The 12,715-nt window shown below is 38.2% G+C and overlaps 1 protein-coding gene across 2 annotated transcripts in view; it reads left to right on the top strand.

Moving 5' to 3' along the window:
* Window positions 1-12,715, top strand: part of dnah12 (dynein, axonemal, heavy chain 12) — a 284,710-nt gene that overhangs the window by 36,537 nt on the left and 235,458 nt on the right. For both annotated transcript variants that reach the window (XM_043708118.2, XM_087994328.1), the window contains 2 exons: window positions 701-863; window positions 4,624-4,715. In XM_043708118.2, the coding sequence (XP_043564053.1) occupies window positions 701-863; window positions 4,624-4,715 (255 nt within the window). The remainder of the gene's footprint in view (window positions 1-700; window positions 864-4,623; window positions 4,716-12,715) is intronic.

Here is a 12,715-nt window from a genome sequence, read left to right as displayed (position 1 = left end):
GGGGAGTTAAAGTATTCGCCCACAGGGTGGTGGAGTTGTTTAGTGCATGTGTCCCAGAGATGTTTTCTGAAATGTTCTGCAAGTTGACGTCCTGTCTCTCCAATATAGAGGAAACCACATTGAGAACAATGGACACAGTAGTTGACATGTGTGCAAATACAGGTAAATCTCTGTCGAATGTGGAAGGCTCCTTTGGGACCTTGGACGAAGTGAGAGGGGAGGTGTGGTTGCAGGTTTTGCACTTCTTGCAGTGGCAGGGGAAGGTGCCGGGAGTGGAGGGTGGGTTGATCGGGGAGTGTGGACCTAACAAGGGAGTCACGGAGGGATGGTCTCTACGGAACACAGATTGGGGTGGCAAGGGAAATATATCCTTGGTGGTGGGGTCTGTTTGTAAGTGGCGGAAATGGCAGAGGATGAAGCATTGTAGGCAGATTTTTAATCAACAAAGGAATGAAGGATTATGGAGTAAAGGCAGGAAAGTGGAGTTTTGCATTATCAGATCAATCATTGATTTCATTGAATGGCAGAGTAGGATTGATGATCTGAATGGCCTGCTTCTTATGGTCTGATACCACTGAAGAACTCTGGACTGTCTCTAATCCCAAATAATCTTATTACAAATAGCACAAAAAGTTAATCTTCCCTTAATGTTCCTAAGTTATAATATAATTAATTTTGTCTCTTGTTTTGCATCATTTAGAATGTTCAAACAGTGCAGTCCTGGCTTTCAGATAGTAACATTGATGACATTGAGAACATAAAGGCGAAGCCATCTGCTGATATCCTAAACTGGGCTCATTCCACACTCAAGCAAACAGTTAAAACTAACTTTGAAGGAGCAGCTGCTCATTTCCAGCAGTATGGTAAGCATATGCTATAAGGATAAGGAAGGTAAGTTGTGAGGATGGTACAAAAAGGCTGAAAAGGAATATAGGTGGGTTTTAGCGAGTTTTGAGAAGCTTTGTAGCTCAGGTTGAGGTTAATGATGTAGGTTTGCTGGCTGAACTGGAAGGTTCATTTCCAAACATTTTGTTACCCTACGAGGTAACATCTTCAGTGGGCCTCAGGCAAAGCAATGCTGAAAATTCCTGCTTTCTATTTATATGTTTGGGTTTCTTTAGGTTCGTGATGTCATTTCCTGCGGTGATGTTATTTCCTGTGGTGAAGTCGCTTCCTGTTCCTTTTCTTGGGGGTGGTAGATGAGGTCTAAGTCGATGTGTTTGTTGAGAGAGTTCCACATGGAATGCCATGCTTCTAGGAATTCTCATGCATGTCTTTGTTTGGCTTGTCCTAGGATGGATGTGTTGTCCCAGTCGAAGTGGTGTCCTTCCTCATCCATATGTGAGGATACTAGTCAGAGAGGGTCATGTCTTTTTATGGCTAGTTGGTGTTCATGTATCCTGGTGGCTAGCTTTCTGCTTGTTTGTCCAATGTAGTGTTTGTTACAGTCCTTGCACGGTATTTTGTAAATGACATTAGTTTTGCTCATTGTCTGTATATAGGTGGGTTAAATGAGTGGACAAAAAATGGCTGATGGAGTACATTCTGGGAAAATGTGAAGCTATCCTCTTTGATGGGAAAGCAGAATATAATGTGAATGGAAAGAGATGGCAGCATACTAAACAGTAGTACCTAGAGACCTAGGTATCCTCACATTATTATGAACTTGGTTGATGTTATTAACAGACAAGTCAAATCCCAGACTGAAGTCTGGATTGATTGATCATGTTTTGTTTTATTTTGTTTTTATTTAACGAGATGGTATTTCACTGAAACACAAACTCACAATGTTACAGATTTGGTTTTAAGAATAAAACATAAGTTTATTATGGAGCAGAAATAAAGATAAGATAGAAGATAAAATTCAATTCCAACTATCCCAATACCATCACATTACTGTGTTGAAATACCAGAGGGAGTTCCTTTCTCTATCATATCTATTTGTTCCTTTCAATTCCTGGGCTTAAAGATTTGATAGCCTCTTCCTTGATAACTGACAGAATAACTGTCTCAGTTTCAAGTAACTCTTTCAGGATTCTAACCAAACACTTCTGATCTGGAACTTTCAACTAAACCATTTTTCCTAACTGTTCTGGACTATCTCCTTTTCTCAGAAGAAACAGGTGCTTATATCTAAATCTAACCAGGACATGTACAAACTGCCACTTAAAGCAATGGGCTTCTCCCCTAAGTGAAAAAAAAATCATTTTTCATTCCGGTTAATGCTTTTCCATATTTACTCTGTCCAATCATTAAAGCTCTCACATTACAACCAAGTTCCCATTATTACTGCAGGAACCCTCTCTCTCATACTCGTTTAAAGCAATTAATGGTTCCAGAACTGCTAGCAAGTTAATTATTAAGTCCCCACATACATACAGACCAAAACCCACATGCCACTAGTTCAAAATCCAGATTGTAAAACAAATTAAATAATATATATCACATCATGATATGTGTCACAAAGTGTTAAAAATATAGAAAATAGGAGCCTGCTCTGCCATCCATTATAATCATGGCTGATCACCAAAACAGTCTCCTGAATCAGCTTTCTCCCATACCCTTTGATCCTTTTGGCACTTAGCACTATATCTCTTTTTTTCAAAAATATTCAATATTTTGTCCTCAACAGATTTCAGTTGCAGAGAATTCCATAGGGTCATCACTCTCTGAGTAAAGACATTTCTCCTCAACCCAGTTATGAATGTCATATCTTGTATTCCTAAACTTTGTCCCCTGATTCTGGACTTTCTGGTCATCAGGAACATCCTTCTTGTGTTCCCTATCTCGTCTTGTTAGAATTTTCTCAGTTTCTGAGATGCCACCTCATTCTTCTAAACCCGTGAATATGGTCCTAGCTGATTCAATTTTTCTTCATACCTCAATCTTGCCATCCCAAATATCAGTCTTTTAAACCTTTGTGCACTCCCTCCATCACCAAAACATCCTTCCTGGATTAAAAAGGCCAAAACTGCACACAATATTCTAGGTTTGGTCTCACTAAGGCCCTGTACAATTGCAAAATTTATTAACATGCAAGTACAACAAATAATTAGAAGGCAAATGGAATTTTAGCTTTTACTGCAAAAAGTATGAAGTATATAAATATCGAACCTTGGTGCAGCTGTTACAAGACATTAGTTAGATCACAGACAGAGCAATGCATTCAGAGTTGGTCGTATACATTGAAGGAATTTCAGGTAAGGCGACTGAATACTTTCTAGGCAAAGGAATTGATGATAATGGGTGCATAGCAGAAAGGTGGAGTCAAGGGTATGAACAGATCAGCCATGAACATATTGAATGATGGAGCAAGTTTGAGGGGACACATGGTCTACTCCTGCTCCTATTCCTGTTATTCTCAGTTAAATAAATGTATTCACTTTCAGTATCAGATAGTTCTATTATGTAGGTTGAGACAATGCATCATTTAAAGTCAGAGTTTTCAATAAGTTGGGTACAAGTCAAAAAATAATATAGGCCAAATCACAACATTGAATGTAAATTGAATTTTGCTTACTTTCAATATCATCCATGTTATGTTAGAAAAATCAAAAACAAGCATGGCTCTATGTTTGTGCCTTGGTTCAAAGATGAAAACAAATTTTCACCTCAGTGCATACTATTTCTGTGCCTGAAAATATTTTGTAGCACTGTCAATACTGGAATCGCACAAATAGCATTATGGGAATGAGCTGATAATCTATTTTTGTGATTTTGATTGATGGATAAATATTGGCTAGGACGCTGGGAATGAGTTGTTTACTGTTCTTCAGAAAAGTGCCATAGGATTTTACAGGTAACAGACATACAGATAGAGCCTTGGTTTAGTGCCTCATTGGAAAGACAGCATCTCTCACAGTACTGTACTCCCTCAGTACTGGTCTGGAAAGCAGTAATTAAGACTTACTTAATAAAAAAGGACAGCACAGTGAATTGGATAAGCATTAATATTTTCTTGCAAGTTTAGGGCATAGATATCTAATAAGTACAGCAATCTTAGACTTAAATGCTGAGTAATCTAGTGAATTGCTGTTCTTAAGCTTTTGGAGGAGCAGGGAAATTCAACTTTTGATCCCTTATCCTACCAGCAAGAATTTTGGATGTTAGACTGTGTCTGTGACCTAGAAACTGTTATCGTCAGTATTGTTTGCCTTGGTTTTATTTTCACAGCAAAACATGGTCTTAATTGTTCATATTCATAGTAATTTTCAAGCTCTGCGGATAATTGGAATAAATCTCTTTGAATATAAATTGAAGAAGCCTTGTACTTAAGTATAGCCTAAATTCTGTTTTATCAGTTCAAATAGTCTACTTTAAAGTAAAATTGAGCCTTGTTTGGCTCAGTTGCCTGGATAGTTGGTGAATGATGTTAACAGTGTTGGTTTAATACCAACATAAGTTGGGGTTATTATGAAGGACTCTCCTTCTCACCCTCTTCCTTTGTCTGAGGCATGGTGACAATCATCAGTTGTCTCTCTCAAATGAGAGAACAGCCCTATAGTCTGGTAAGACTACGGTGACTTAATCTTTATCACTTAAAAAGGCACTTTAAGTGAACAATAATTTTATAAATCAGGGTGTAATATTATTTTCATGAATATTCTACATCCCTTTCCACAGTTCAAAATTATGACTGGCTAATAAATGGAACTGCCAATGAACGTATACAGGAATTCATGGAAGAAGAACATTCATTTGATGAGTACACAGAGGTAAGTTTATACCATTAATAGTAAAGCTTCTATCTAAGCACTGACAGGATACCATAAAGCTAAATGTCTCTCTTTGTGTTGTTGCATATGTTAAGAAAAAATAAATTTTTATCTTAAATTGGAATGTGGTATAATGATGTTTTGACTCATCCGCTAATCTTAAAGTATTATTTTTCATCTTTCTCCTAATTCTTGAAATAACTTTTTCAGGGCCTCAAATGTATTCTTTAGAATAGTTCATACTATCATGAACCATGGCTTCTGGATGCTTTGATTTTCTCTCTCTCAGAGCCATCGCATTTGATTTTTCTCCCTTATCCTATCAGCCAGAATTTATTTTTCAGAGGGTACTGATGATTGTTTGTCCTACTACTAAGCTTTTGTACTTTACTTCTCCCTTTTTGGCAATCACCTGCTTCTCAGTACAGCGCTGTTGCTATTGCTTGTTTTCCTGCAAATTGTACCCATTAACGCAGGTTTTAAATTCTAAATAAATGGCAGTTTATTTTCATCAGTGATTTCTGTGAGACCGATCACCTCTTCCTGCCCAATATTTATCCAATTCCGTTGCTCATTAATGCATACAATGCTTGGTTTCTTACTGAAAGCTTGGTCAAAAGACTTAAATTCTAGAGCAGAGAAGGAGTAACTGTTTTTGACAAAAATGCAGTATTTGATTGGGTGGCAGCAAGGTGAAAATTGTGTTGCTGGAAAAGCGCAGCAGGTCAGGCAGCATCCAAGGAGCAGGAGAATCGATGTTTCGGGCGTAAGCCCTTCTTCAGGAATCATTCGTGAAGAAGGGCTTATGCTCGAAATGTCGATTCTCCTGCTCCTTGGATGCTGCCTGACCTGCTGCGCTTTTCCAGCAACACATTTTTCAGCTCTGATCTCCAGCATCTGCAGTCCTCACTTTCTCCTGGCATCAAGGTGCTCTAGTAAAATAAATGGTAACGAGGTGAATAGTCTCCATTGACTGGATTCATATCGAGTACAAAACAATCTGAATGGAGTGCAATTATCTCAGCCACAGGGCATCATTATAGGAGTTGATTAGCATAGGGTCCTAAGTTAAACCATCTTTAGTTGCTTCATCAATGACCTTCACTCAAACATAAGGTCAGCAATGGGAATGTCACTGATGATTGTGCATCTTCAGTTCCATTCACACAGTCTCACATAATAATGCAGTCTGTCTTCACATGCTTGTCCAGCTGTAGATAACAATCAGGCTTGGGCTGTCAGATGATAATTCACATTTGTACCATCGGTTCTGACATAACATGATAGTTCCATTCTCATGTGATCCCGTGTTATAAGAAAATCGTGCAATAGCCATGCCATTTAAATTAATGGGGCCGGAATTGCATTATAACCAGTACAGCTAAGGAAAGTTCACGTTCTGCAAATAACGGTTTAAATTCTTCAATCGTGTTAAAGTCAATTTGAGTTGAAGAAACATACGTTATAGCAGAACTGATTGTAGCATACAAGTAGCAGATAATTACCAACTCTAAGAAGAGAAAATTGATATATTTTCACCAGCATTGATAATCCCCATCAATGTTCTATGATTACCATTGACCGGGAGTGAATTAGCCACTTTATTACTGCATCTATAAGAGCATGTCAGAAATTGATATTCTGAGACTAAAATGGTGGACCAATGTGATCAAAGTTTGTAATTTTATGATCCCAACTTTAACCTTCAGGTTTCTGGGGAAATTAAAACTAAAACTAGGAGAAACTAAAATTAGATGAAACTGGATGAAATAATTGAGCCATTTGAACTCCTATCTGGTGATACTGTGTAGGCAAAGTGGATCTTAGAACAGAGATAAAGGAAAATAAGGTTACTGCTGCTGCCTCATTTTAAAAGAACTGATTGACCAGAGCTGGCCATACAATGCACAGTGGTGTTACTGAGAGTTTGATTAAAGGTATTTTGGGAAACCCACACCTTCAGGAATATCATGAGCAAAGCTGAGGAGATTCTGCAGAAGCACTTTGTGGCTGAAATTGGTTCTATATATTCTGAGGAGATGTCTAATAGTTCCATCAGGTCTATCTTTATTGAATCTGTTACATAATGGGTAATTTATAATAATGTAATAACCTATTTGGGATGGGCTGATAGTGAGCACCACTACTCCTGGGGTTGTCACAAGGTTAAACATTTAATTAAATTACTCAAAATCCCCAACTTATCTGTATGATGAACTCAGAAATCACTGAATAGTGTTCTGTACTTAACATAAACTATCATTTATTACAATAAATCAAATTCTAATCATAAGCAAACTACTCTAAACCCTCTTAGACATCCATACACACATATAAACATACAAGCACAGACAGATAAACAAACAAACATGGATGTTATGGGTGAAGGAAAAAAGACTGCAGAAGCACAGTTTGAAAGCACTAGTCCAATGGAATCGATAAGGTGTCCTTTTTGCTCTTTTTAAAGCATTCTGTTTTCTGATCTACTTATTTCAAGATTCATTCAGTTCTTTGTTGAAGTCACAGGTCATGGACAGACTAATTGTTCAGTATTTCAGTCGCTAGTTACAGGTAACAGCTTACAACTATTGGTGGGAAAGAATATTTTCCAGGTTTTGGTTTTCACTGCAGAGAGAGAGAGAGAGAGAGCCTTTCTTAGCAGCATTCTGAAGGCTTTTTAAAAATTTATCCATAGAATGTGGGCATTGTGTTTAGTATCCATCCTTAATTTTTTTTTTCTGAGTGTCTTACTTGGGTCATACAACCCTTTGAAATGGCTCTGCTGAGGGTCTGGTGTCACATTTAAGCCAATGCAGATTTCCTTCCTTAAAGACCATTGATGAATTAGATGGGCTTTTACACCAATCAACAATGGCTATGTGGTCACCATGAGGCTAGCTTTTAATTCCAGTATTTATTGAATTCAAGATTCAACATCTACCATGGCAAGATTCAAACCATTGACCACACAGCATTTGCATGAGGTTCTGGATTACTAGTCCAGTGACATTATCACTACATTACTGCCTTGCATAGTTTACGCATTCTCCACCTACGTAAGAACCAGGAGCTAGTTGTTATGCCAATGACTTCTGACCACCACAACTAGCCCTGATTGCAGAAACCAATTCACAGTCTGTCTCAGGATGAAGCTTGCTGTTTATACACCCGTGGTACCCACTGTTTGAATAAAGCAATATTGTAAACAAAACTCACAACAAGTTTCTTGAATTTGTTAAAAGTGCAGTAATTCCCTTCACAGTCCTTGGTTTACAGTATATCTTTTCTTGTTTTGGTCCACAGTCTAAAATAAAAATCACAAGATGTTGTCTTTTCAATGTATATGGGCTGATTTGTCAATTAATTTGTTTATTTTACATTGATTTTAGTTTAATTATTTAAGTAATACTTGTAGAAAAATAAATATTGCCTATTGATTTTCCTTGTTGGAGAGTTCGCTAAATTAATTGTTTTGGTTTGTTGGTCTTTATAGAGATCATAATAAATTTTGGGCTATTCCAGATCTAATCTCAATTAGTTTAAATTTTGAATCTGAAATTAATTGACTGGAACTTTTCAGAATTTAGGTCAATAACATTTTACTGTTGGGAATCAGACTTGTGAAGAGGGAGAATTCATCACTTAGATTAGATTCGCTACAGTGTGGAAACAGGCCCTTTGGACCCAACCAGTCCACACCGACCCTCCGAAGAGTAACCCACCTAGACCCATTTCCCTCTGACTAATGCACCTAACACTATGGGCAATTTAGCATAGCTAATTCACCTGACCTGCATATCTTTGGACAGTGGGAGGAAACCGGAGCACCCAGTGAAAACCCACGCAGACACGGGGAGAACGTGCAAACGTCCACACAGACAGTCGCCTGAGGCTGGAATCGAACCTGGGACCCTGGTGCTCTGAGGCAACAGTGCTAACCACTGAGCCACCGTGCTACCCATCAGTCATTTGACAAAGATAACTTGAATATCATGGTGGATGAAATTGAGATTAGTTTAAAATCAGGAGTTAATAAGGCTGAGTTCATTGATGAATTGACTCAGCTGTCAAAGCTTGAGGAATAGAAGGATGTTCCTGTTCATTCTCAAGTAGAACCAACTAAACTGAAATGAAAAAAATACTTGAACAAGAAAGGAAAAAACAAAATTAGAAGGGGAAATATTGAATAAAGTGGAAAGAAATAAAGACAACATAAAATATAAGAGAAGCAGGATGAGACATTCATTACTTCAAGTCTGCCCTGGAGTTCCATAAGATCATGGCTGATCTGCCCTAGGCCTCAATTCCTCTGTCACGTCAGCTCCTCACAGCTCTCAATTCTTTACTACTTCAAAAATCTAGCTACCTGTAATTACATACTTCTAGCCTCCACAACTCTCTGGGGTAGGGAATTCTAGACATTCACCATCCTTGGCCAGCTTTAAATGAGTGTCCCCTTACCTAGTAATTATGTCCTCTACTTTGAGATTCGTCCATGAGTAGAAACATTTTCTCAACATCTGCCTTGTGAAAGACCCTCAGAATCTTACATGTTTCAATAAGAATCATCCTTCATTCTTTAAGACTCAAATGAACAAAGGCCTTGCCTGTTGAGCTAAAGAGCCATAGAAGTCATAAAGCATGGAAACAGATCCTTCAGTCCAACTACTCCATGTCAACCATAATCCCAAACTAAATTAGTCCCACCTGCCTGTGCTTTGCCCATATCCCTCCAAATATTTCTTGTTCATGTACTTAACTAAATGTCTTTTAAACGTTTTAACATATCTGCATCCAGCACTTCCTCTGAAAGTTCATTTCACATACGAATCACTCTCTGTATAAAAAAAAGCCCCTCATTTTTGAAAAAAACTTTCTCCTCTCACATTAAAAATATGTCTCCTAATGTTGAAATCCCTGATCCTAGGGAAGAGACCCTTGCCATTCACCTTATCTATACCTCTTATTATTTTATAAACTTGTATAAGGTCATCTCTCAACTTCCTATGCTCCAATGTAAAAAGTCCCAGCCTATCCACCCTTTCCATATAACTCAAACCCTCCAGTTCCTGGTAAATCTCTTCTGAATCCTCTCCAGCATAATAATATCCTTCTGATAACAGGAAGACTAGATTGGACATAGTACTCCAGAAGAAACCTCAACAATGTCCTGTACAATCTCAAAATAACATCCCAATTCCTATACTTAAAGTTCTGAGCAATTGTTGAGGAAATTACTTAGTCTGAGACTTCAAGACTTGTTTTTAGAAGCATAATTTCTTGTGATTTCACACACAGGCTGCTACAGTCTTCACTGTATCACAGCACTCTCCTGAGCTGAACTGTTGGCCTATTTTTATACAAAGACACAAACAACCTTGCAGCACTCAAATAATGTCAGATACAATAATTGAAGATAAAGATAAGCACAGTGCCTACTCCCTTTGTTCTTTGATGTTGCTCGAGGACAGGGAAAATACGAGCTCATGATACATTCCCTATATTTCGTCAAACTATAATTATACAACCTCAGTCTTTATATCTAGCAGTATTTTTCCACTACAGCTGTGAGCCTGAGAGCCACAATACCTTTTACCTTGGTCAAGTATCCCATAGGAGAAAGTGAGGGCTGCAGATGCTGGAGATCAGAGCTGAAAATGTGTTGCTGGAAAAGCGCAGCAGGTCAGGCAGCATCCAAGGAACAGGAGAATCGACGTTTCGGGCATAAGCCCTTCTTCAGGGCTTATGCCCGAAACGTCAATTCTCCTGTTCCTTGGATGCTGCCTGACCTGCTGCGCTTTTCCAGCAACACATTTTCAGCAAGTATCCCATAATGCAGCAGTATGCCAAGTTCTTACTACTTCCACAGCAATGAAGGCAAGTATATTAAACACTTTCTTAACCACCGATCTATATGTGATGCAAATGTCAAATAATTATGTACCTGAACCCCTAGGTCTCTCTGTTCTACAACACTACCCAAGGCTGTACTTTTAATTGTATAAGTCTTGCCTTTGTTTGTTTTTGCCATTCATGATAAGTCAATTCTTTCATCTCAGGAATGATCCTAACAATGTTTCATCCTTCAATGTCTGTATATACTTCCCAAAATGCAGGAATCAAAAGTGTGTACAGTGCTCCAATGCAGCCTTACCAATACCCTGTACAGTTGTAACAAGGCTTCCATATTTTTTAATCCCCAAACTAGCAATAAAGGCAAAAATTCCATTTGCTTTCTTAAGTATTTGTTGCACCTACATGCTACCTTTTTGTATTTCATTCACATAAAAGCTGAGATCCCTCTGTGCAGCACTTTCTTGGAGTTTTTCTCTACTTAAGTAATAGTCTGCTTTTTGATTCTTCCTACCAAAGTGCATGATCTTACATATTCCTATGTTAAAAATCCATCTGCCAAGTTTTTTTCCCACGAATGCAATCCATATATCTCCCCTTGCAGGTTCCTTTTGTCCTCATCACAACATGCCTTTCCATCTATTTTGTATTGAAAGCAAACTTGGGTATGTTACACCCTTTCCCTCCTCCAAGTCATTAATATAGATAGTACATACCTGATGCCCAAGGACTAACTATCATGGCACTTCACTAGTTATGTCTATCCAACCTGAAACAAGAAAAAAAAATCTCAACTCACTGTCTTCTCTTTGGGGATTGTTAAAGAACTCACACACCCCATGTCTGTCTCCTGCAAATTCCCTCTTTACATTGACCAAGTGCCTATGACATCATCACAGTGAATGGTGTTCACTGCACTCAATCAAATAATAATCTTTTGATGAAATCTGTTTGTTTCCTCAATTGGTGTTTCGATAGCTGCATTCAGTAAAGATTGTAATATTAAGGGGTATTGAAAGTTCCAAAGGTGCTGCATATGACCGTTCCAAGGTTTTAGGTTACACTTAGTTTACTTATCAATAGGGCTTTGCTTGTTGCATGTTTTTCAATAGGTCATTTAGGACAATTCAAAGGTCACTGAAGAGGAATTCAAAAGTGACAAGCAGTGAGATTAGAAAACAGAGTATGTGTGGGAGAGATAGAGAGAAGTGGACTCCATTTTAGGTAGAGCAACTCTTAGCTATACTGCTAAAGGTACCTGTATTATACAATGTCCATGTAGTTGAGGCTCAGGACTGCCCTTGAGCAATTGCATAACTCTGGGTGTTGAGAGTTCAGGAAGTCCTGGGAGCTATAAGGGTCTTAAACTGGTGCACAACTAATAGGTTAGTACAACAGAATAAGGGTTGAATGCCCGTGGCCAGTATTTGCTTTGTGCAACATACATTCAGGGGAAGTACTGGCTTGGTGAAGTGCACTTTCTGAGAGTTCAGGGAAGCATAGTCCCAGGAAAGAAAGGTAGACTACCAGAATATGGACAGTTGTTAATGCAATCAATGAACGAATGGCCTTTGATGGAGTTTCAGGGCCAGATCATCAAAGAAGAAAGGTAATCGCTTGTGAAGTCTCAATGAGATGCTGTCACTGGCATCTGGGGGAATTGCTGAGGAGTTCATGTTTGATTATATTTGCTAAATTATGTGTCCTGTAGGGTATTTGATCATTGGTTGTTATCCATATTTGTCTCATGTTAAATTTGAGATTTTAAATTATAAGTCATGACTATCTTTGTGCAGTCCAAATATTTTTTGCCAATAGCTTTTACATTTTTGTTTGAGCAAGTTTTTATCTATTTAGCCTATTTTTCTAATCAACCAGTTCAGCGATGTTATTACACAATTGTGGAGTAGGTGGGACTTGAACCTAGGTCTCCTCATCTAGGGGTAGGGACACTACCACTGTGCCACAAGCCAGCCCCTTAGCTTAATAGTGAACTGATTATTCTTTGCTGACAAAAGCAACTTGGCTGAATTGTTTCTAATTCTAAATCGGATGCAGTTTAAAACTTATACAATTGGCCACATCCCTACTCTGATTAAATTTAAAATTTGTTCTGATCAGCCAAAGAGTGGGACAAAAAGAAGTCA

The sequence above is a fragment of the Chiloscyllium plagiosum genome, unplaced genomic scaffold (genome assembly GCF_037043375.1).
Source record: "Chiloscyllium plagiosum isolate Xiang-an unplaced genomic scaffold, Cpla_swu_hap1 HiC_scaffold_14, whole genome shotgun sequence".
Taxonomy (NCBI): Eukaryota; Metazoa; Chordata; class Chondrichthyes; order Orectolobiformes; family Hemiscylliidae; genus Chiloscyllium; species Chiloscyllium plagiosum.
The sequence above is the reverse complement of the archived record's forward strand: the minus strand, read 5'-3'. Positions and strand labels throughout refer to the sequence as shown.